Genomic DNA, 22,916 nt, shown 5'->3' on the forward strand with positions numbered 1-22,916 from the left:
ATCTCTTTAAACACCCTTGGGTGGATATCATCTGGACCTGGAGCACCATCTAGATTGAGATTTCCTATTATAGCCAGGATGACAATCCCTTTCTAATTTAATATTTATGTTATTGTTGACAGCACATCCACAGCTGGAATCTGAGCATCCACAGGAGTACAGACTGATGTGAAATAGTCATTTAACAGCTCTGTCATAGCCTGGCAATCTGTTTCAATCTGTCCTGAACTGTTTCTCAGTGGCTCGAAACCATCTTTAACCGTCTTCTCACTCCTGATGTAGCTGGAAAAGCTTTTGCTATTATTACCACAATTGTGCACCATTTTCTTTTCCAAAGATCTCTGAGCTTCTCTAATTTGTCTCCCTCAATTATGGGTGATATTTGTCCCTATTCTCCTGGAAACTGAGTCCATCTTGATCCAAACTGGGTTCAATGTAAGACAGATCAGGGAGTCAGGAATCATTCACGTACACTGGTAGTAAGGATTCCTCTGGATCCTCACCATATATTTGTCAGGATACTGAAACTCAGCTTTCTTACAGTCCACTCCTGGAGGCCCCACTCCCTGAGCCTACAACCTTCAGCAGGGTCAGTGATGGGATTTCACAGCGGGAGTGATCCCAGAGAAACTGTCACAATCACATCCCTGTGGATGTTCCAGGTTGTGTATTTTTAGTTATCCTGGTGTCTAACACAGACAGACACAACACAATAAAACAGGGAATTGCAGGAAACACACTGCAGGTCCTCCTTTATCTGAAGATCAAATGTCTGTTGTATAATTGTACCAGCAGTTCACAGGCTCCTGTGAACTCTTCCATCTGCTATTTTAATGCAGACTTTAACCAACTTACTTTAAACGGGTTATTTTAAAAATGAATTAACAGCTGTCACACAAACACATTAAATCTTCATAGAATAGTTACCACAGTCATTTTCAGACTGGAAACTTAAACCTGCCATTTCACTTTGTCAGGAACAGATCAGTTTTACACCAATCTCTGCTTTGACAGCACATTTCCACATTCACTGTTGTTCTTCTTGACTCTAAACATAGTTGTAAAGGAGCCTTCTGTTCTGTGCTCAGGGTCTCTGAACCATGGAAGAGAGCAGCTGGGACATTCAGGTGGAAAAGACAAAAATCTGCAACAAGGTGTTTAAAACAAAGCTGATTTATTTCAAATCTATCCAGAATATTGAACTCAACCCAGGAAGAGGGGTTATTAACTTCAAAAACAAACCCCAACTGCCAGAAATTTTATAGCAGAGGAGGCCATTCTGCCCATTGTATCTGTGCCAGCCGAGAAAGAGCTATCCAGTGCAGTACACTTTCCAGCTCTTGGTCTGTCGACCTCTAGGCTTTAGCACTTCAAGTATATATCCAGGTGTTTTTTTTTTAATGTAATGAGGGTTTCTGCCTCCACCACCCTTTCAGGCAGTGAGTTCCAGACCCCCAGCACAGTCTAGGTGAAATTATTTTTCCATTTCTCTCTCATGCTACTGCAAATTACTATAAATGTCCCCTGGTTATTGACTTCTCTGCTAAGGGAAACAGGTTCGTCCTATCCACTCTGTCAAGGCCTCTCTCAATTTTATACACCTCAATTAAATCTCCCATTCGCATGTTCTGTTCCAAAGAAAACAACCCCAGCCTATCCAATCTTTCCTTGTAGCTAAAATTCTCCATTCCTGGCAACATCCTCTGTGCAATCATATCTTTTCTGTGATGTGGTGACCAGAACTGTACACCGATCTCTCGCTGTGGTCGAACTAGTGTTTTATTCAGCTCTAGCATAACCTCCCTGCTCTTGTAAAAAAACAGAAAATGCTGAGACTATTCAGCAGGTCTGGCAGCATCTGTGGAGACGGAAACAGAGTTAACATTTCAGGTCTGTGATGTGGCGCAGTGGTTAGCACCGCAGCCTCACAGCTCCAGCGACCCAGGTTCAATTCTAGGTACTGCCTGTGTGGAGTTTGCAAGTTCTCCCTGTGTCTGCGTGGATTTCCTCCGGGTGCTCCGGTTTCCTCCCACAGCCAAAAGACTTGCAGGTTGATAGGTAAATTGGCCATTATAAATTGCCCCTAGTTTAGGTAGGTGGTAGGGGAATATAGGGACAGGTGAGGATGTGGTAGGAATATGGGATTAGTGTAGGATTAGTATAAATGGGTGGTTAATGGTCGGCACAGACTCGGTGGGCCGAAGGGCCTGTTTCAGTGCTGTATCTCTAAATCATAAAAATCTAAAAAATACTGGAAATACTCCCTATTCTTATATTCTATATCTTGGCAATAATGGAAAGTATCCCGTATGCATTTTTAACCACCTTATCTACCTGTCCTACCTTCAGGGATCTGTGGACTTGCATTCTAAGGTTTCTCTGTTCCTCTACACTTCAGTATTCTATCAGTAACATTGTATTCCCTTGCCTTGTTTGCCTTCCCCAAATGCATTACCTCACACCTCTCTGGATTCAACTCCAATTGCCTCTTTTCTGTTCACTTGACCAGTCCATTGATATCTTCCTGCAGCCTACAGCTTTCTTCCTATCAACCACAAGGCCGAAAACTTCTTATTCACGCTCCCTACTTTAAAGTCCAAATCATTGATATATACTCACATTGATATTGCACTGAGCCATGTGGGACCGGATTGGAAACAGCCTTCCAGCCACGAAAACACCTCTTGACCGTTACCCTTTGCTTCCTGCTGCTGACGACACATTTTGCACATGTGATTGTCCAGGACACGAGAGGTGTCCTGGAGTTCGCACATGGAACAGGATGTACACTCCACTGGACTGAGATGCCCTGCCATGCCTTTATTTATTAGTCTGTTAATTGACTTAACTAGAATAAACTTAAGATTTTAAATAAATATTCATTCAGCTGCTCACTTGTCAGCTGATACCTTTGTGCTGTTGTCACTTTATTTGACGGAATTAACTTAAATGTTTTACTTAACTCTCATTATCTATATATCTCAGATTTTAATTTACTGAAAAATTCAGAACCCTTTAGTGTCACTATTTCACTATCCCCTGGAACCTGATTGAATTAGTCAAACACTGACTGTAATTATATGATAAATTATCAAATTGGCTTTAGTTTTATGCTAATTAATTCATCTAGTCTTACTTTACACTTCATTAATGTGGAGAGCAGATCTGTACACAGTTCTCTAGCTGTGGGTGGTTCTAACTAGTGTTTTATACAGTTCCAGCATAATCTCACTGCTCTTATACTCTAGGCCTTGGCTAATAAAGGAAAATATCCCATACGCCCTCTTGACCCTCTTATCTACCTATCCTGCTGCCTTCAGGTATCTGTGAACATGCACTCCAAGGTACTGCTGTACCTCTACACTTTGCAGGATCTTGCTATTCACTGTGTATTGTCTTGCCTTGTTTGTTCTCCCCAAATGCATTACCGCACAGTTATCCAGGTTGAATACCATTTGCCACTATTCTGCCCACCTGACCAGTCCATTGATATCGCCCTTTATTCTTCCTGTCATCCACATGACCAATTTTTGTATCATTTGCAAACTTCTTAATCATGGCCCCCTACACTTAAGTCTAAATCACTGATATATACCACAAAAAGCAAGCGGCCTAGTGCTGAGCCCTGTGGAAATCCAATGGGAAAAAGGCTTCCAGTCAGGATTCAGTTCTGGATGTGATTAACAGTAGCAATAACAGCAGAATCCAACTCCTGCAGTCACTTGTGAACTCACTGGTGTCTCAGCAGATCGTTTAAATGAGCAAATCTCTTCCCACATGCAGAGCAGGTGAATGGCCTCACCCCGGTGTGAACTCGCTGGTATCTCAGCAGATTGTTTAAATTAGCAAATCCCTTCCCACACACACAGCAGGTGAATGGCCTCACCCCGGTGTGAACTCACTGGTATCTCAGCAGATTGTTTGAATTAGCAAATCGCTTCCCACACACACAGCAGGTGAATGGCCTCACCCCGGTGTGAACTCACTGGTATCTCAGCAGATTGTTTGAATTAGCAAATCTCTTCCCACACACACAGCAGGTGAATGGCCTCACCCCAGTGTGAACTCGCTGGTATCTCAGCAGATTGTTTGAATTAGCAAATCGCTTCCCACACACACAGCAGGTGAATGGCCTCACCCCGGTGTGAACTCACTGGTATCTCAGCAGATTGTTTGAATTAGCAAATCGCTTCCCACACACACAGCAGGTGAATGGCCTCACCCCGGTGTGAACTCACTGGTATCTCAGCAGATTGTTTGAATTAGCAAATCTCTTCCCACACACACAGCAGGTGAATGGCCTCACCCCGGTGTGAACTCACTGGTATCTCAGCAGATTGTTTGAATTAGCAAATCTCTTCCCACACACACAGCAGGTGAATGGCCTCACCCCGGTGTGAACTCGCTGGTATCTCAGCAGATTGTTTAAATTAGCAAATCTCTTCCCACACACACAGCAGATGAATGGCCTCACCCCAGTGTGAACTCACTGGTATCTCAGCAGATTGTTTAAATTAGCAAATCTCTTCCCACACACACCAGGTGAATGGCCTCACCCCGGTGTGAACTCACTGGGATCTCAGCAGATTGTTTGAATTAGCAAATCTCTTCCCACACACACCAGGTGAATGGCCTCACCCCGGTGTGAACTCACTGGGATCTCAGCAGATTGTTTGAATTAGCAAATCCCTTCCCACACACACAGCAGGTGAATGGCCTCACCCCAGTGTGAACTCACTGGTGTCTCAGCAGATTGTTTAAATTAGCAAATCCCTTCCCACACACACAGCAGGTGAATGGCCTCACCCCGGTGTGAACTCGCTGGTGTCTCAGCAGATTGTTTAAATTAGCAAATCCCTTCCCACACACACAGCAGGTGAATGGCCTCACCCCGGTGTGAACTCACTGGGATCTCAGCAGATTGTTTGAATTAGCAAATCTCTTCCCACACACACCAGGTGAATGGCCTCACCCCGGTGTGAACTCACTGGGATCTCAGCAGATTGTTTGAATTAGCAAATCCCTTCCCACACACACAGCAGGTGAATGGCCTCACCCCAGTGTGAACTCACTGGTGTCTCAGCAGATTGTTTAAATTAGCAAATCCCTTCCCACACACACAGCAGGTGAATGGCCTCACCCCAGTGTGAACTCACTGGTGTCTCAGCAGATGTCTTTTACTTTTAAATCCCTTCTCACAGTTAGAACATTTAAAAGGTCTCTGAGCAGTGTGAACAAGTTGGTGTTCAGTGAGGTGGGACGACTGAGTGAATCCCTTCCCACAGTCAGAGCAGGTGAACGGCCTCTCCCCAGTGTGAGTACGTTGGTGTTGCAGCAGTTCATTTTTACTTTTAAATCCCTTCTCACAGTCAGAACATTTAAAAGGTCTCTTATCTGTGTGAACAAGTTGATGTTGAGTGAGGTGGGACGACTGCGTGAATCCCTTCCCACACATAGAGCAGGTGAACGGCCTCTCTCCAGTGTGAGTATGTTGCCATTGTAACAGCTCATTTTTACTTTTAAAACTCTTCTCATAGTCAGAACATTTAAAGGGTCTCTTATCAGAGTGAATTCGCTGGTGTCTCTGGAGGGCTGATAAAGTATTAAACCCCTTCCCTCATTTAAGGCAGTATTTACAGAAGAGAAAGAAAATGTTGTCGAGGAGAATACTGAGATACAGACTACTGGGCTAGATGGGATTGAGGTTCACAAGGAGGAGGTGTTAGCAATTTTGGAAAGTGTGAAAATAGATAAGTCCCCTGGGCCAGATGGGATTTATCCGAGGATTGTCTGGGAAGCCAGGGAGGAGATTGCAGAGCCTTTGTCCTTGATCTTTATGTCGTCATTGTCGACAGGATTAGTGCCGGAAGACTGGAGGATAGCAAATGTTGTCCCCTTGTTCAAGAAGGGGAGTAGAGACAGCCCTGGTAATTATAGACCTGTGAGCCTTACTTCAGTTGTGGGTAAAATGTTGGAAAAGGTTATAAGAGATAGGATTTATAATCATCTTGAAAAGAATAAGTTCATTAGCGATAGTCAGCACGGTTTTGTGAAGGGTAGGTCGTGCCTCACAAACCTTATTGAGTTTTTTGAGAAGGTGACCAAACAGGTGGATGAGGGTAAAGCCGTGGATGTGGTGTATATGGATTTCAGTAAGGCATTTGATAAGGTTCCCCACGGTAGGCTATTGCAGAAAATATGGAAGTATGGGATTGAAGGTGATTTAGTGCTTTGGATCAGAAATTGGCTAGCTGAAAGAAGACAGAGGGTGGTGGTTGATGGCAAATGTTAATCCTGGAGTTTAGTTTCTAGCGGTGTACCGCAAGGATCTGTTTTGGGGCCACTGCTGTTTGTCATTTTTATAAATGACCTGGATGAGGGTGTAGAAGGGTGGGTTAGTAAATTTGCGGATGACACGAAGGTCGGTGGAGTTGTGGATAGTGCCGAAGGATGTTGTAGGTTACGGAGGGACATAGATAGGCTGCAGAGCTCGGCTGAGAGATGGCAAATGGAGTTTAATGCAGAAAAGTGTGAGGTGATTCACTTTGGAAGGAGTAACAGGAATGCAGAGTACTGGGCTAATGGGAAGATTCTTGGTAGTGTAGATGAGCAGAGAGATCTTGGTGTCCAGGTGCATAAATCCCTGAAAGTTGCTACCCAGGTTAATAGGCATATGGTGTGTTAGCTTTTATTAGTAGGGGGATCGAGTTTCGGAGCCACAAGGTCATGCTGCAGCTGTACAAAACTCTGGTGAGGCCGCACCTGGAGTATTGCGTGCAGTTCTGGTCACCGCATTATAGGAAGGATGTGGAAGCTTTGGAAAGGGTGCAGAGGAGATTTACTAGGATGTTGCCTGGTATGGAGGGAAGGTCTTACGAGGAAAGGCGGAGGGACTTGAGGTTGTTTTTGTTAGAGAGGAGGAGGAGAGGTGACTTAATAGAGACATATAAGATAATCAGAGGGTTAGATAGGGTGGATCGTGAGAGTCTTTTTCCTCGGATGGTGATGGCAAACACGAGGGGACATAGCTTTAAGTTGAGGGGTGATAGATATAGGACAGATGTCAGAGGTAGTTTCTTTACTCAGAGAGTAGTAGGGGCGTGGAACGCCCTGCCTGCAACAGTAGTAGACTCGCCAACTTTAAGGGCATTTAAGTGGTCATTGGATAGACATATGGATGAAAATGGAATAGTGTAGGTCAGATGGTTTCACAGGTCGGCGCAACATCGAGGGCCGAAGGGCCTGTACTGCGCTGTAATATTCTATGTTCTATGTGAATGGTCTCTCACCAGTATGAACCCGCTGGTGTACCAGCAGGTTGGATGAATTAATGAATCCCTTCCCACACACGGAACAGGTGAACGGTCTCTCTCCAGTTGGTGTCTCAGCAACTCATTTGTACTTTTAAAACTCTTCACGCATTCAGAACATTTAAAGGGTCTCTTATCAGAGTGAACTCGCTGGTGTGTCTGGAGGTTTGATAAAGTATTAAATCCCTTCCCACATTCAAGGCAGATGAATGGTCTCTCCTCAGGACTCGCTGATGTATATAGAGGATGTCTCGGTGCTTTTCCAGTCACACTGATGTTTGAAATCATTTCCCACAGACAGAACGGACAAATATTTCTCCTTCCACATTCAAAGGACAATGATATTCAGCTCCTGATTGATCGAGTGACTGTCAGATCTTGACGGGATGTTTGGTTTGAGTTTGTCATCTGCAAATCCTCCCCTTCTCATCACCTGTCAAAGGAGATTATATAAAATGACAGAGAATGCTCAGTACATAGACAGGCCATTGAGTCCAACTAGTCTGTACAGGTGCTTATACACCTCGTGTGTCTGCTCCCATTCCATCTACCTCATTTCAGCCTTTCAGCAGACCTTTTTATTCCCTTTGCTCTCATGTTTTCATCCAGTTTCCTTTTGAAAGCATCTCAACTATTTGCCTCAACCACTTCCATATTCTACCCACTCTGAGTAAAGAAATCTCTCCTTATTTCCCAATTGGATTTATCAGTAACTTCATTCATGGCCCCTGGATTTGGATTCACTCACAAGTGGAAACATTCTCTCCACATCATAGAATTATAGAAAGTTTACGACACAGAAAGAGGCCACTCGGCCCATCATGTCTGCGCTGGCCGCAGAACGAGCCACCCAGCCTAATTCCACCTTCCAGCATTTGGTCTGTAGCTCTGCTGCACTTGAAGTGCACATCCAGACTCCTTTTGAATGAGTTGAGGGTCTCTGCCTCTACTACCCTTTCAGGCAGTGAGTTCCAGACCGCCCCCACCGCCCACTGGGTGAAAAGAAATTTCCTTTTCTCCCCTCTAAGCTTTCTACCACATTATATAGAAACATAGAAAAATAGGAGCAGGAGTAGGCCATTCGGCCCTTCGAGCCTGCTCCGCCATTCAATACGATCATGGCTGATCATCCAAACTCAGTACCCTGTTCCCGCTTTCTCCCCGTATCCCTTGATCCCTTTAGCCCTAAGAACTATATCTAACTCTTTCTTGAATATATTTAATGATTTGGCCTCAACTGCTTTCTGTGGTAGAGAATTCCACAGGCTCACCACTCTCCAGGTGAAGAAATCCCTCCTCATCTCAGTCCTGAAAGGTTTACCCCGTATCCTTAGATTGTGGCCCCTGGTCCTGGACTCCCCCGCCCTCAGGAACATCCTTCCTACATCTAGTCTGTCCAGTCCTGTTAGAGTTTTGTAGGTTTCTATGAGATCCCTTCTCATTCTTCTAAACTCTAGCAAATACAAGCCTAATCGACCCAATCTCTCTTCATACGTCAGTCCTGCCATCCCAGGAATCAGTCTGTTGAACCTTCGGTGCACTCCCTCCATAACAAGAACATCCTTCCTCAGATAAGGAGACCAAAACTGCACACAATACTCCAGATGTGGTCTCACCAAGGCCTTGTATAATTGCAGCAAGACATCCCTGCTCCTGTACTCAAATCCTCTCGCTATGAAGGCCAACATACCATTTGTCTTCTTAACTTAACTGCCTGCTGCACCTGCATGCTTACTTTCAGCGACTGGTGCACAAGGACACCCAGGTCTTGCTGCACCTCTCCCTTTCCCAATCTGTCACCATTCAGATAATAATCTGCCTTTCTGTTTTTGCCATCAAAGTGGATAACCTCACATTTATGCACATTATATTGCATCTGCCATGTATTTGCCCACTCACTCAACCTGTCCAAATCATACTGGAGCTTCTTTGCATCCTCCTCACAGCTCACATTCCCACCCAGCTTTGTGTCATCTGTAAACTTGGATATATTACATTTAATTCCCTCATCTATATCATTAATATATATTGTGAATAGCTGGGGTCCTAGCACTGATCCCTGCGGTACCCCACTAGTCACTGCCTGCCACTCGGAAAAAGATCTGTTTATTATTACTCTTTGTTTCCTGTCTGCCAACCAGTTCTCTATCCATGTCAGTACCTTACCATGTACTTTAATTTTGCACACTAATCTCTCATGTGGGACCTTATCGAAAGCCTTCTGAAAGTCTAAATACACCACATCCACTGGTTCTCCCTTATCTATTCTACTAGTTACATCCTCGTCACTGGCCTCTCTGCTAAGGTAATCAGGCCCCTCACAATTTTGTACATTTCAATCAAACCTCCCCTCAGCCACCTCTGTTCCAAAGAGAACAACCCCAGCCTATCCAATCTTTTCTTATACCTGCATTTTTTTCAGTCCCGGCAACATCCTCGTAAATCTCCTCTGTACCTTCTCGAGTGCAATTACATCTTTTCTGTAATGAGGTGATCAGAACTGCACATAGTACTCAAGTTGTGGCCTAATGAATGAGTTATACAGTTCCAGCATAACCTCCCTGTCCGTATATTCCAAACCTCGACTAATAAAGGAAGGGATTCTATGCCTTCTTATTCACCTTATTGACCTGTCCTGCTACCGTCAGGGATCTGTGGACATTCACTCCAAGGTTCCTCACTTCCTCTACACCTCTTAGTATTTTCCCAATAATCATGTATTCCATTTGTACTCTGGGCTCCGGTAGTGTGAATAAGGCACATTCACATCCACGGGGAATGATCAGACACGTCAGCGAGATGGAAGATGGTTGCATGACCAAGGACCTTCTGTATGGTGAGGTGGCCGGGACCAGATGACCAGTGGGCGTCTAAAGCTCCGTTTTAAGGTTGCTTGCAAGTGTGACATGAAGGACAAATGTCAAATATCGCACCTAGGAGTCACTAGCTGACGAAAGAGGGAAATGGCGACACATCCTGCGGACTGGTGTGCACGACCACGATGACCAGTTACTGCAGCAGCTTCACAACAGGCGCCAATGTCAAAAACAACAACTCACACAGTCACTCGGCAGCTTCACCTGCAGCACTTGTGGCAGAATCTGCCTCTTAAAGACTGGCCTTCACAGCATCAGCAAAGGTGAACCAAGAGAAGACACCTCACTTAAATGTATTGTTTGCTGCGAATCCATCATCTTTCTGTAGATGGAAGGATGTCAACCAACCCGCCATTGAAAACCCCAATGGCAGGTTCAGAGATTTCAGCCATCTTTGTAAAGAGAGACGAATGGGTACAAGTAAATCAACAATAAAATTAAAATATACCTGCATAATATTTAGTCCAAAAAGAACTGAAAATAAGGTCTACCCAGCTCGCAAGAGATAAATACGTTTTTTTCCCAAAACAAGCACTATTGTGAAATGTCCTTTTCGGCAGTGGCGTCCATCTTTCTACGGGGCTGCGCTGCTTCATTTCGCCTGGTTTAATCGCGTTCGTGCAGATTTGCCCCGAACAAAGATGGCGACGATGGGGGCGGGGTTTGACATTTCTGCTCGAGCTCAGCAGCTGCGCGAGTGACAAATGTCGGCGGCGCGCGGAGAATTTTTTCCGCTTCGAGAGGTTTGAGCGGGAAACGTTTTAACGGTCGCCGGCGTTGCCATGGCTGCGGGGGCGGGGCTTGGTAACGGCGCGCGCCGGCACAGGTGGGCCATCGAGCTCGAACTCGAGCTGAGCAGCAGCAGGTGAGCGGCCAGGAGCAAGGCCGCGGAGAGAGCCTTGGGGCTCGAGTGGGAGGCGGTAGCCGACAGGCTCCGGGCTGGCCTCTCTCCGGGGGAGGACAGCACTCTGACTAGTCACCCAAAGCACTGAAACACGGGGATTTTAATGTCACAGCCTTTGAGGGGGAGGCAATGGGTGCGAGAAAACCTGGTTGATAATTACTGAGCTTGGATGGGTTTTGGTGTCTCCAGTGGGTGGGCTTCAGATTTTCCACCAGTCCCTTTGAGGAAAGGACTGGCTGCAAGTTTTTACTAATTCATTCTTGGGATGTGGGCATCGCTGGTAAAGCTGGTATTTATTACCCTGTCCCTAGTCTCCCCTTGAGAAGGTGCTGGTGGTGGGCGGCCGCCTCCTTGAACCGGTTTCATACGACTGAGTGGCTCGTTCGGCCACTTCAGGGACAGTTAATAGTCACCCATGTTAGTATAAGATTTCAGTCACATATACAGGCCCAGACCGGGTAAGGACAGCAGGTTTCCATCCCTCGAGGGGCATGAATGAACTAATTTTATGCCAATTGCATAAAATCAGGCTGTTTGTTCCTATATCCCTTTGCTGTTTGTGGGCTCTTGCTGTGCACAGCTTGGGCTGCCCACCCTCATTACTCTATATTACAAGAGTGAGTACACATTTTAAAGGTGCTTAATTGGCTGAAAAGTAAAGCGTGTCTACCCGACCAGACCTGACGACAAGGTTCAGGTCAGATCGGGTCTCTCTTCCAAGGTCCAGCATTCGGGGTCGGGTCGGGTCAGGCTGGACGTGGACAGTGCTGCCTTGCTCTGAGAAGTAATCTTCAAATGAACATTCAGGACATCCAGGCGGGAAACGTGCAGTCCGGACTCCGCACTCTGCAGTAAAGCCTGGCTGCCCGACCAATGTGTCGGGTTTGGGCCTGGGTCGTGTTTGGGTTGGCTGTTGTTGGGTCGGGCCTGGGTCAGGTTTTAATTTTATACCTGAGCCAAGCTTTACTGAAAAGTGCTTTGGATTGCCCTGAGGTCGGGAAAGGTGCTGTATAAATGAACGTTCTTCGGCAATCCAGCAGCTTCATGGTCACTTCTACTGACAACCAGCTTTTTTATTTCCAGATTTTGACTTTCAATTCTCAAACTGCCATGGCAGGATTCGAACTTATGGCTTCTGGATTAATGTAACAGAACCACAACTGAGTGCTGTGTGACAGTGTGTTTAATTTGGGAATTTGGTAAGTGTGGGAATTTCAAGGGTTGATCTCTTTCTAAAATCTAGTCAAGTTTCCAGTTAGCATTTAACTTGACTTTAACATTAAATTGCAGTTCCTTTCAGTCTTAGTCAGTGGTAAACAAGCTGCCTGCTAGTGTCAGCTGTACAGGTAGTTACTTAGGTAGCTAGTTAGAAATGGTTCCCTAGTCAGCAGGGCCTGACTCAGGTCTCTGGAATTCTAGTTAGTAGGGTTTTGGTAATGCACAAAGATCTGGAGATGGAGAGCTGAACTTGGGAATTTGGTGCAGTGAAGGAGAAGGTACTGTTCTGGTCTTTTACAGAACGAGCAGTGATCCAAGAGAGGGAGCCGGGACATTGTCAAAGGCCTTGCTAAAGTCCTTGGAAGACAACATCCATCGCCCTGCTCTCGTCAATCCTCTTGGTCACTTTTTCGAAAAACTCAATCAAATTTGTGAGACATGATTTCCCACTCACAAAGCCATGCTGACTATCCCTAATCAGACCTTGCCTTTCCAAATGCATATAAATCCTGTCTCTCAGAATCCCTTCCAATAACCTTCCCACCACTGGTGTAAGGCTCACCGGCCTGTAGTTCCCTGGCTTATCCCTGCTGCCCTTCTTAAATAAAGACACAACATTAGCTATCCTTCAGTCTTCAGGTATCTCACCTGTGGCTAATGATGATACAAAAATTTCTGCCAGGCCCCCAGCAATCTCCTCCCTTGCTTCCCATAGCATCCTAGGATGCACCTGGTCAGGCCCTGGGGATTTATCCACCTTAATGCGTTTCAAAACCTCCAACAACACCTCCTTTGTAATGTTGATATGCTCCAGGGTATCGCTGTTCCCTCCCTTGAACTCACTAGCTTCCATGACCGTCACGGTAAATACAGACGAGAAGTGTTAATTTAAGACCTCGCCCACTTCCCGTGGCTCCACACACACATTACCACACTGATCCTTTAGGGGACCTACTCTCTCCCTAGCTACCCTTTTACTCTTAATATACTTATAGAATGTTTCAGGATTCTCCTTTATCTTATCTGCCAGGGAAATCTCATGGCCCCTTTTTGCCCTCCTAATTTCCTTCTTAAGTGTAGTCCTACATCCCCTGTACTCCTTGAGCGACTTGCTTGATCCCAGCTGCCTATACCTGACATATGCCTCCTTCTTTGTCCTGACCAGACCCTCAATATCCCTCATCAACCAAGGTTCCCTAAATTTGCCAGTCTTGCCCTTCCATCTAACAGGAACATGCCGGCCCTGAACTCTTCCTATCTCACGTTTAAAAGCTTTCCACTTGCCAGATGTCCCTTTACCTGCAAATAGCCTCTCCCATTCAACTTTTGAGAGTTCCTGTCTGATGCCATTGAAATTAGCCTTCCCCCAATTTAGGACTTCAACCTGAGGACCAGTCCTATCCTTTTCCATAACTATCTTGAAGCTAATAGAGTTATGGTCACTGGTCCCAAAGTGCTCCCCCACTGACACATCAACCACCTGCCCAGCCTCATTTCCCAAGAGGAGGTCGAGTGTAGCCCCTTCTCTAGTAGGGCCATCCACATACTGCTTCAGAAAACTATCCTGGACACACTGAACAAATTCTTCCCCATCTGATCCCTTAGCACCAAGGCAATCCCAGTCAATATTAGGGAAGTTGAAATCACCTACTATTACAACCCTATAATTCCTGCACCTTTCTGTAATTTCCCTACATATATGCTCCCCCAATTCCCTCTGACAATTGGGGAGCCTATAGTATCCCATCAAAGTGATTACCCCTTTCTTATTTCTAAGTTCTACCCATACAGCCTCGCTGGACATTCCCCCCATGATATCCTCTCTAAGTACTGCTGTGATGTCCTCCCTAATCAATAGTGCAACTCCCCCTCCTCTCTTACCTCCACCTCTGTCATGCCGGAAGCATCGGTACCCCGGAACATTGAGCTGCCAGTCCTGCCCATCCCTCAACCACTTCTCCGTAATAGCTATAATATCACAATCCCATGTACCGATCCATGCTCTGAGTTCATCTTCCTTACCTGTAAGGCTTCTTGCATTAAAGTAAATGCAGTTTAGCCGACCAGAACTTCCACGCTCCCTGTCCTGCCCCTGCCCGGCCTGCCTACTGGACTTGCGCTCGTTACCTCTACATTTGCCTCAACTATCTCATCGGAGAGACTACTACTTTGGGTCGCACCCCCCTGTAAGACTAGTTTAAACCCTCCTGAGTATTACTAGCAAACCTCCCTGCAAGGATATTGGTGCCCTTCGAGTTCAGATGCAACCCGTCCCTCTTGTACAGATCACCTCTGCACCAGAAGAGATCCCAATGATCCAAGTAGCTGAAGCCCTCCTGCCTACACCAGCTCTTCAGCCACGCATTCATTTGCCTTATCCTCCTATTCCTACCCTCACTAGCACGTGGCACAGGGAGTAATCCTGAGATTACAACCCTAGAAGCCCTGCTTTTTAACCTTCTGCCTAACTCTATATTCACTTTGCAGGACCTCATCTCTCTTCCTGCCTATGTCGTTAGTACCAATATGGACCACGACCTCTGGCTGCTCACCCTCCCCTTTCAGAATGTCCTGCAGCCGCTTCGAGACATCCTTGACCCTAGCACCAGGGAGGCAACATACCATCCTGGAATCTCGTTTATGGCCACAGAAACGCCTATCTGCACCCCTTACGATAGAATCCCCCATCACTATAGTTCTTCCACTCCTTTTCCTCCCCTGTTGTGCAGCAGAGCCCTCCGTGATGCCACGTACCTGGCTGTTGCTGCTTTCCCCTGGGAGGTCATTCCCCACCCCCCAACAGGAGGGGGATGGCCACAGGGGACTCCTGCACTACCTGCTTGCGTCTACTACTCCGTCTGGTGGTCACCCATCCTTTTTCTGCCTGTGCAGCCCTTACCTGCGGTGTGACCACCTCACTAAATGTGCTATCCAGGATGTCCTCAGCATCGCGGATGCTCCGCAGTGAATCCACCCTCAGCTCCAGCTCCGTAATGCGGGTAGTCAGTAGATGCAAATGGATACGCTTCCTGCACACATGGTCGTCAGGGACACTGGAAGCATCCTGAATTCGCACATAGTGCAGGAGCAGCATATCACGAGGCTGAGCTCTCCTGCCATGACTTACCTTTAATTTAGTTACCCCCTTTAAAAAATACTAATTACACTAGGGGTCTTGTTCTACTCCAAACACTACCCACTACAATCTAAAGTCCTTAATAAATTACTCTAATTTAAGTAGTACTACTCACCTTATCACTTGAGGTTTTTTCAAAAAAAAACTTTCCTTTTTTTAAGCAATTTAAATGCACTAACTGCTGTTACTTACCCACCAATCACCTTGCAGAATTCCCGTGATGTCACTAAGTTTTTTTTCCTCTTTTCGAGTCTCAGCACGCGAGATAGTTAGGGAGATAGATATTGTTCTTGGCAGCTGAGAGCGTGAATCCCAAAAGCTGTGTTGCCGGCCTGGTTCCAGTGTTACAGACTGCCCTCGGAGTTGGAGGGGAAGGATCCAGTTGTCATGGTTCATGTAGGCACCAATGACATAGGTCTAAGAGAAAGGTTCTGCTGAGGGAGTATGAGTATCTAGGGGCTAAATTAAAAAGCAGAACCACGAAGGTAATAATCTCTGGATTACTACCTGAGCCACGAGCAAATTGCCTGAGGATAAATATGATCAGGAGAGTTGACTGCAAAGATTGGTGTGGGAGAAATTGGTTTCGATTCATGGGGCACTGGCACCAGTACCGAGGAAAGAGGGAGCTGTATCATTGGAATCTCGTTTGTGGCTACAGAAACGCCTATCTGCACCCCTTACGATAGAATACCCGAACACTATAGCTCTTCCACCCCTTTTCCTCCCCTGCTGTGCAGCAGAGCCCTCCGTGGGATGGCCTGAGCCGTGCTGGGACCAGTGTCTTGGCGAATTGTAATACTAGGGCAGTAGAGAGGGCTTTAAGCTAAATAGCGGGAGGAGGGTTCATGTGAGGGGAAATTTAGGAAGTTAACGAAAAAGAACAAGACAATATTGCCGGGTTTTTTATTTGTTTATGGGATGTGGGCGTCACTGGCTAGGATAGCATTTATTACCCATCCCTAATTGTACTTGAGAAGGAGGTGGTGAGCTGCCTTCTTGAACTGCTGCAGTCTGTGTGGGGTAGGTACACGCACAGTGCTGTTAGGAAGGGAGTTCCAGGATTTTGACTCAGCGACAGTGAAGGAATGGTGTTATATTTCCAAGTCAGGATGGTGTGTGGCTTGGAGGGGAATTTGCAGGTGGTGGCATTCCCATGCTTCTGCTGTCCTTATCCTTCTAGGTGGTAGAGGTCGTGGGTTTGGAAGGTGCTGTCGAAGGAGACTTGGTGATTTGCTGCAGTGCATCTTGTAGATGGTACACACAGCTGCCACTGTGCGTTGGTGGTGGAGGGAGTTAATGTCGAAGGTGATGGAGGGGGTGCCAATGAAGTGGGCTGCTTTGTCCTGGATGGTGTCGAGCTTCTTGAGTGTTGCAGTTCCATGGGGATAGAGCAGGAGAGTGGGACTGACTGGATGGCTTACAGCATGGACTCAATGGGCTAAATGGCTTCCTTCTATACTGCAGTAACTTTGAGTTCAAGTGTGCGAATGGATTTCCTCAATTTTCCTGTTAACACACCAGCTTTAAAAGTTGAAAAGATTTGATGCATGGTCAGTGCATTCTTGCTGCAGAGAGGCTGTTGAAATGTTGTGTATTTTTTTTATTTGTGGGATGTGGCCGTCACTGGTTAGGCTAGCATTTATTACCCATCCCTCATTTCCATTGAGCAGGTGGTGGTGAGCTGCCTTCTTCAACCACTGCAGTCTTTGGGATGGAGGTACGCCAACAGTTCTGCTACGAAGAGAGTGTGGGAAGAGATTTACTTGTTCACCTCACCTGCTGACAGACTAGGGAGTTCACATCTGACTGTAGGGGTCGGTTCTGCTGTTGCTATTGTTAATTAGATTCAGGGCAGAATTATGGCGGAGGGCACGTGCACTTGGGTTTCTGTATCAATTGATTATTAATTTTATATCTTGGTCCCTTGGCTCCAAACACAATCAGATCACAACATTATTTTCTCGTCAGTAATACCATCTTTCAGTGGCGGAGCTGTTACCCAGCATTCCCCACAGGAGCGAATGTGCTCTATCCTCATTACAGAAGTCCCCGCTCAGGCATGGTGCAGGTTGTGACTGGACCATGTGCAGTGTGGGTGCTGGAAATGGACAGAGGCAGTTGTGTCGGCTCTGCAGCGAGTGACAAACCGCCGAGTGCAGGAGAGGAACGGAGCCGGTGGGTGAGTGGGGAGGCTTCACAAACGCCCAGTGTTGGCCTGAAACCTGAATAAGAAGCTACCGGTCCTGCATTTGCACCGAGCAGGGCGGCAGCTGTGGGGCTTCTCCGAGTGACAGGCCTGGGTTAATGGCCGCCATCTTTATAGGAGGAAATGTGCATCAGGGCGCATGTGCGGCCATCCTGGGCCAAGAAGCAGGAGGAGAGAATGTTGTGAATTTCTATCCTGGACTGACAGTGAAGGCTTTTGTAAACTGAGACGTTACAGCTATCAGGAAACATTGAACAGATTGGGGCTTTTTTATTAGAAAAGAGAAGACTCAGCAGTGATGTGATAGAGCTATTTAATGTTGTCAATAGGTTGGAGAGGGTAGATGTGGAGAGAATGTTTCCACTTGTGAACGACTCCAAATCTTGGGGCCATGAATACAGTTACTAATAAATCCAAAAGGGAAATAATGATAGATTTCTAGAGAGTGGGTAGAATGTGGAAGTGGTTGAGGTAAATAGCTGAGATGCTTTCTAAAGGAAATTAGATGGAAACGTGAGAGCAAAGGGAATAAAAAGGTCTGCTGAAAGGCTGAAATGAGGTAGATGGAATGGGAGCAGACACACGAGGTGTATAAGCAACTGCACAGACTAGTTGGACTGAATGGCCTGTTTGTGTACTGAGTATTCTATGTCATTTCTATGTAATCTCCTTTTACAGGGGTTTAGAAGGGGAGGATTTGTCGATAAACTCAAACCAACCATCTTGTCCAGGTCTGACAGAGTCACTCGATTCTTCAGGACTTGAACATCATCATCGTTTAAATGTGGAAGGAGAAATGTTTGTCTGTTCTCTCGGCAGGGAAAGATCTCAAACATGAATGTGACTGGAAAAGCACCAAGACACACACACACATACCCGAGTGAGAGTGTTCCAGTGCACTGACTGTGGAAAGAGCTTTAACCAGTTACACAGCCTGAAAAAACATCACACCATTTACAGTGGGGAGAAACTGTACACGTGTTTGTGTGACTGAGGCTTCAACTGATCGTCCAACCTGGAGAGACACAAGGACACCTGGACCACGGAGAAACCATGGAAATGTGGGGACTGTGGGAAGGGATTCAATTACCCATCCCAGCTGGAGACTCATCGACGCAGTCACACAGGGGAGAGACCGTTCACCTGCTTCATGTGTGGAAAGGGATTCGCTCGGTTGTCCCACCTCAATGAACACCAACGTACTCACACAGATAAGAGGCCTTTTAAATGTTCTGACTGTGAGAAGAGATTTAAAAGTCACAATGAGCTGCTGCAACACCAACGTACTCACACTGGGGAGAGGCCGTTCACCTGCTCTGACTGTGGGAAGGAATTCACTCGATTATCCAACCTTCTGAGACATCAGCGAGGTCACACAGGGGAGAGACCATTCACCTGTTCCATGTGCGGGAAGGGATTCACAGCGACGTCCCAATTCACTGATCAACTTGTTCATACTGATGAACCTTTTAAATGTTCTGAATGTGAGAAGAGATTTAATAGTAAAGGCAATCTGCTGAGACACCAGCAAGTTCATTCTGGGGGGAGGCCATTCACCTGCTCTGTGTGTGGGAAGAGATTTGCTAATTCAGACAATCTGCTGAGACACCAGCGAATTCACAAGTGACTGCAGGGATTGGATTCTGCTGTTATTGCTGCTGTTAATCACATCCAGAACTGAATCCTGACTGGAACCTGTTGCAAGTTGGGTTTCCACAGGACTCAGCACTAGGCCGCTTGCTTTTTGTGGTATATATCAGTGATTTAGACTTAAGTGTAGGGGGCCATGATTAAGAAGTTTGTGGATGATAAAATTGGTCATGTGGATGACCGTGAAGAAGAAAGCTCTCGACTGCAGGAAGATATCTGTGGGCTGGTCAGATGGGCAGAAAAGAGGCAAATGGAATTCAATCTGGAGAAGTGAGTTAATGCTTTTGAGGAGGGCAATCAAGGCAAGGGAATAGACAGTGAATGATAGGATCCTGCAAAGTGTGGAGGAACGGAAAGACCTTGGAGTGCATGTTCATAGATACCTGACGCTAGCAGGACAGGTAGTTAAGGTGGTCAAGAAGGCATATGGGATAAATTTCTTTATTGGCCAAGGTCTAGAGTGTAAGAGCAGGGTGATTATGCTAGGACTGTTTTTTTAAAAAAAACACGTTAGACCTCCCCCTCCCCCCCCCACTCCGCCCCACAGCTGGAGAACTGTACAGATCTGGTCTTCACATTAATGAAGTATAAAAGGAGACTAGATCAATTAATTAGCATAAAACTCAAGCCAATTTGATAATTTATCATAATTACATTGTGTTCAATTAATCAATCAGATCTAGGGGATAAAGTGAAATAACAAGGGATAGTGACAGCAAAGGGGGTTCTCAATTTTTCAGTAAATTAAATTCTGAAATATATAGCTTATAAGAGTTAAGTAAAACATTTAAATTAACTCCCTATCAAATAAAATGACATCAGCACGAAGGAAGCAGCTTACAAGTGAGCAGCTGAATGAGTACTTATTTATTTAAAATCATAAGTTTATTCTGGTTAAGTCTAATAAATTAATAGTCTAATAAATAAAGGCACGGCAGGGCATCTCAGTCCAGTGGAGTGTACATCCTGTTCCATGTGAAATAACAAGGGATAGTGACAGCAAAGGGGGAATTTAAGGACACTTCTCGTGTCCTGGACAACCACATGTGCAGGAATTGTAGTCAGCTGGAGCAGCAGGAAGCAAAAGGTAATGGTCAAGAGGTGTTTTTGTGACTGGAAGGCTGTTTCCAGTGGGGTTCCACATGGCTCAGTACTATATCAATATTGATGTCAGTGTATGTCAATGATTTAGACTTGAAAGTAGGGGGCGTGATGAAAACATTTGCAGCCTCGTGGTTGATAGTGAGGAAGAAAGCTGTAGACTGCAGGAAGATATCAATGGACTGGTTAAGTGAGCAGGAAGGAGACAAATGGAGTTGAATCTGGAGAAGTGTGAGTTAATGCATTTGGGAAAGGCTAACAATGCAAGAGAATATAAAATTACTGGTGGAATACTGAGAGGTGTAGAGGAACAGAGAAACCTTGGAGTGTGTGTACACAGATCCCTGAAGGTAGCGGTTGGTTAAGAATGCATACAGATACTTTCCATTATTGCCGAGGCATAGAATATAAGAGCAAGTATTTCCATCATTTTTGTGTTGATGAAACATCACCGACCTGAAACGTTAACTCTGTTTCTATCTTGACAGATCCTGTCAGACCTGCTGAGTATTCCCAGCATTTTCTGTTTTTATTACAAGAGCAGGGAGGTTGTGCTAGACTTGAATAAAACACTAGTTAGGCCACAGCTAGAGTACTGCGTACAGTTCTGTTAACCGCATTACAGGAAAGATATGATCTCACTGGAGAGGGTGCAGAAGAGATTTACAGAGGATGTTGCCAGGAATGGAGAATTTTAACTGAAGTAAGATTGGATAGGCTGGGGTTGTTTTCTTTGGAGCAGAGGAGGCTGAGGGGAGATTTAATTGAGGTGTATAAAATTGAGAGGCCTAGACAGTGTGGGTAGGAAGAACCTGTTTCCCTTAGCAGAGAGGTTAATAACCAGGGCACATAGATTTATAGTAATTTTCAGAAGCATTAGAGGGAAGTGGAGAATTCACTCAAAGGGTGGTGGGGGTCTGGAACTCTAATTGCCTGAAAGGGTGGTAGAGACAGAAACCCTCATCACATTTTTAAAAAAAGAGCTATTGCTATTGTTACGACCTAGGCCAGAATAATGCAGTCAGTTCAGTCCCATTATGCCACAGGTCACAGCATATTATTATTAAAGTTTCCCCCTTACCAGAAATTAGTCAAATTAAACACTTTATTAACCCCCCAGAATAAAACGCACCAAACCAGGTATCTTTGAACGACAACAAATTAACTATTTATTAATAAACTAAATCTTAAACAATACTAAGATAAATCTATGTCTAAAAAGAATTTATAACTTATTCCTCTTAACCCTCATGCACACACAGATACATTCAAAAACCAGCAGTTAACTGTTTTTTAAATGATGTTTTAAATTAGAGCTGTTTCTTAGGAATAATAAAATAACTGGGTTGTCAGTCTTGGTTGGTTACTTTCCCGGATCAGTGAGATGTCTCAGAGTCGAATAGTCAGATGCCACGCGACGTCTCCAGGCATATTTGAACAGTCTGTAATGGATAGGCATTCACGGTACTTCGGCTGCAGCAGGCATCACACAGATCTTTCAACAAGGAGTATAGCAACAGGCCTATTTAGATTTTGAATTAGAAGTCTAACAGTAGAAACTTTACTGAGTCTCCAGCACTCCCAGAAACACAAAAGACAACAGAAAGTCACTCCTGAGGCAGAGACTTCTTGGAGATGGGAGTAAAAAGGAATTTACTACTTCCAATAATGCAAAGATTCCTTTCCGGGGTCATTTTCTCTTTGGCCTACAGGTTGTGCTTCGCCTAATGTAGATTTTTCTGCTGGGAGGGAGACAAATCCTTCCATCAAGGAGAGCATACTTCGCTGGTCTGCCAGATCAAACCAGTTCTAAGCAGTCTTACACACAGTCAAACTGATACAATACGTCAGGTAACCTCCTCTCTCGCTGTTGCTTAAGAACAGGCTGCTCGCACACACTGTTCTCAGCGAAAACAAAGACTCAGTCTTAAAGGCACACAGACCCCCTTAGTTTTTAAACAGAGGGAAAAAACCACTTCCATGACAATATGCACTTGTGCTGAAACCTAAAGGGCAATGGACCAAGATCTGGAAAGTGGGATTAGGCTGGGCAGCTCTTATTTGGCTGGCACAGATACAATGGGCTGAATGGCCTCCTGTGCTATAAATGTTCTATGTTTCTATTCTGATGGTTGGGGTTTGTTTCTGCTGAAGTTAATAACCCCTCTTCCTGGGCTGGAGTTTAATATTCTGGATAGGTTTGAAATAAATCATCTTTGTTTACCTTGTTTCAGATTTTTTCTTTTCCACCTTAGTGTTCCAGCCGCTCTCTTCCATGGTTCAGAGCTCCTGGGCACGGAACAGAAGGCTGCTTTTACAACTGTGTTTAGCGTCAGGAAGAACAACAGTGAATGCTGGAAATGTGCTGTCAAGTCAGAGATTGGTGTAAAACTGTGATCTGTTCCTGACAGTGAAATGGCAGGTTTAAGTTTCCAGTCTGAAAATGACTGGTGATTATTCTATGAAGATTTCACGTGTTTGTGTGACAGGTATTAACTCATTTAAAATAAAC

General features: G+C 45.4%; 2 protein-coding genes across 5 annotated transcripts; one reads left to right on the forward strand and one right to left on the reverse strand.

Moving 5' to 3' along the window:
* Positions 1-4,863: 4,863 nt before the first annotated feature.
* LOC137348948 (zinc finger protein 22-like) lies at positions 4,864-10,741 on the reverse strand. Of its 2 annotated transcripts, none has more exons than XR_010969146.1 (2): positions 9,941-10,494; positions 4,864-7,743 (listed from the first exon to the last, which is right to left on the reverse strand). XR_010969146.1 is itself a non-coding variant. In XM_068014188.1 (2 exons), the coding sequence occupies exon 2, from the start codon at positions 5,453-5,455 to the stop codon at positions 5,153-5,155; it is 303 nt and encodes a 100-aa protein (XP_067870289.1). In that variant the 5' UTR covers positions 5,456-7,743; positions 10,635-10,741; the 3' UTR covers positions 4,864-5,152. The 2 variants fall into 2 exon arrangements, 1 of the variants encoding a protein (XP_067870289.1); XM_068014188.1 differs by lacking the exon at positions 9,941-10,494 and adding an exon at positions 10,635-10,741.
* LOC137348946 (gastrula zinc finger protein XlCGF7.1-like) lies at positions 10,379-22,627 on the forward strand. Of its 3 annotated transcripts, none has more exons than XM_068014185.1 (3): positions 10,379-10,449; positions 12,174-12,289; positions 18,332-22,627. In XM_068014185.1, exon 3 carries the CDS (start codon positions 18,804-18,806, stop codon positions 19,278-19,280), a length of 477 nt encoding a protein of 158 aa, XP_067870286.1. In that variant the 5' UTR covers positions 10,379-10,449; positions 12,174-12,289; positions 18,332-18,803; the 3' UTR covers positions 19,281-22,627. The 3 variants fall into 3 exon arrangements, with proteins under 3 accessions (XP_067870286.1, XP_067870284.1, XP_067870285.1); XM_068014183.1 differs by lacking the exon at positions 10,379-10,449 and adding an exon at positions 10,841-11,051; XM_068014184.1 differs by lacking the exon at positions 10,379-10,449 and adding an exon at positions 10,867-10,929.
* The last annotated feature ends 289 nt before the right edge of the window (positions 22,628-22,916 follow it).

The sequence above is a fragment of the Heterodontus francisci genome, chromosome 34, assembly GCF_036365525.1.
Source record: "Heterodontus francisci isolate sHetFra1 chromosome 34, sHetFra1.hap1, whole genome shotgun sequence".
In the NCBI taxonomy this organism is placed as follows: domain Eukaryota; kingdom Metazoa; phylum Chordata; class Chondrichthyes; order Heterodontiformes; family Heterodontidae; genus Heterodontus; species Heterodontus francisci.

What these genes read in the sequence shown, in the direction of transcription:
- LOC137348948 (XM_068014188.1), bottom strand. Translation starts at nt 5,455, where the DNA reads ATGTGTGGGAAGGGATTCACGCAGTCGTCCCACCTCACTCAACATCAA.
- LOC137348946 (XM_068014185.1), top strand. Translation starts at nt 18,804, where the DNA reads ATGTGTGGAAAGGGATTCGCTCGGTTGTCCCACCTCAATGAACACCAA.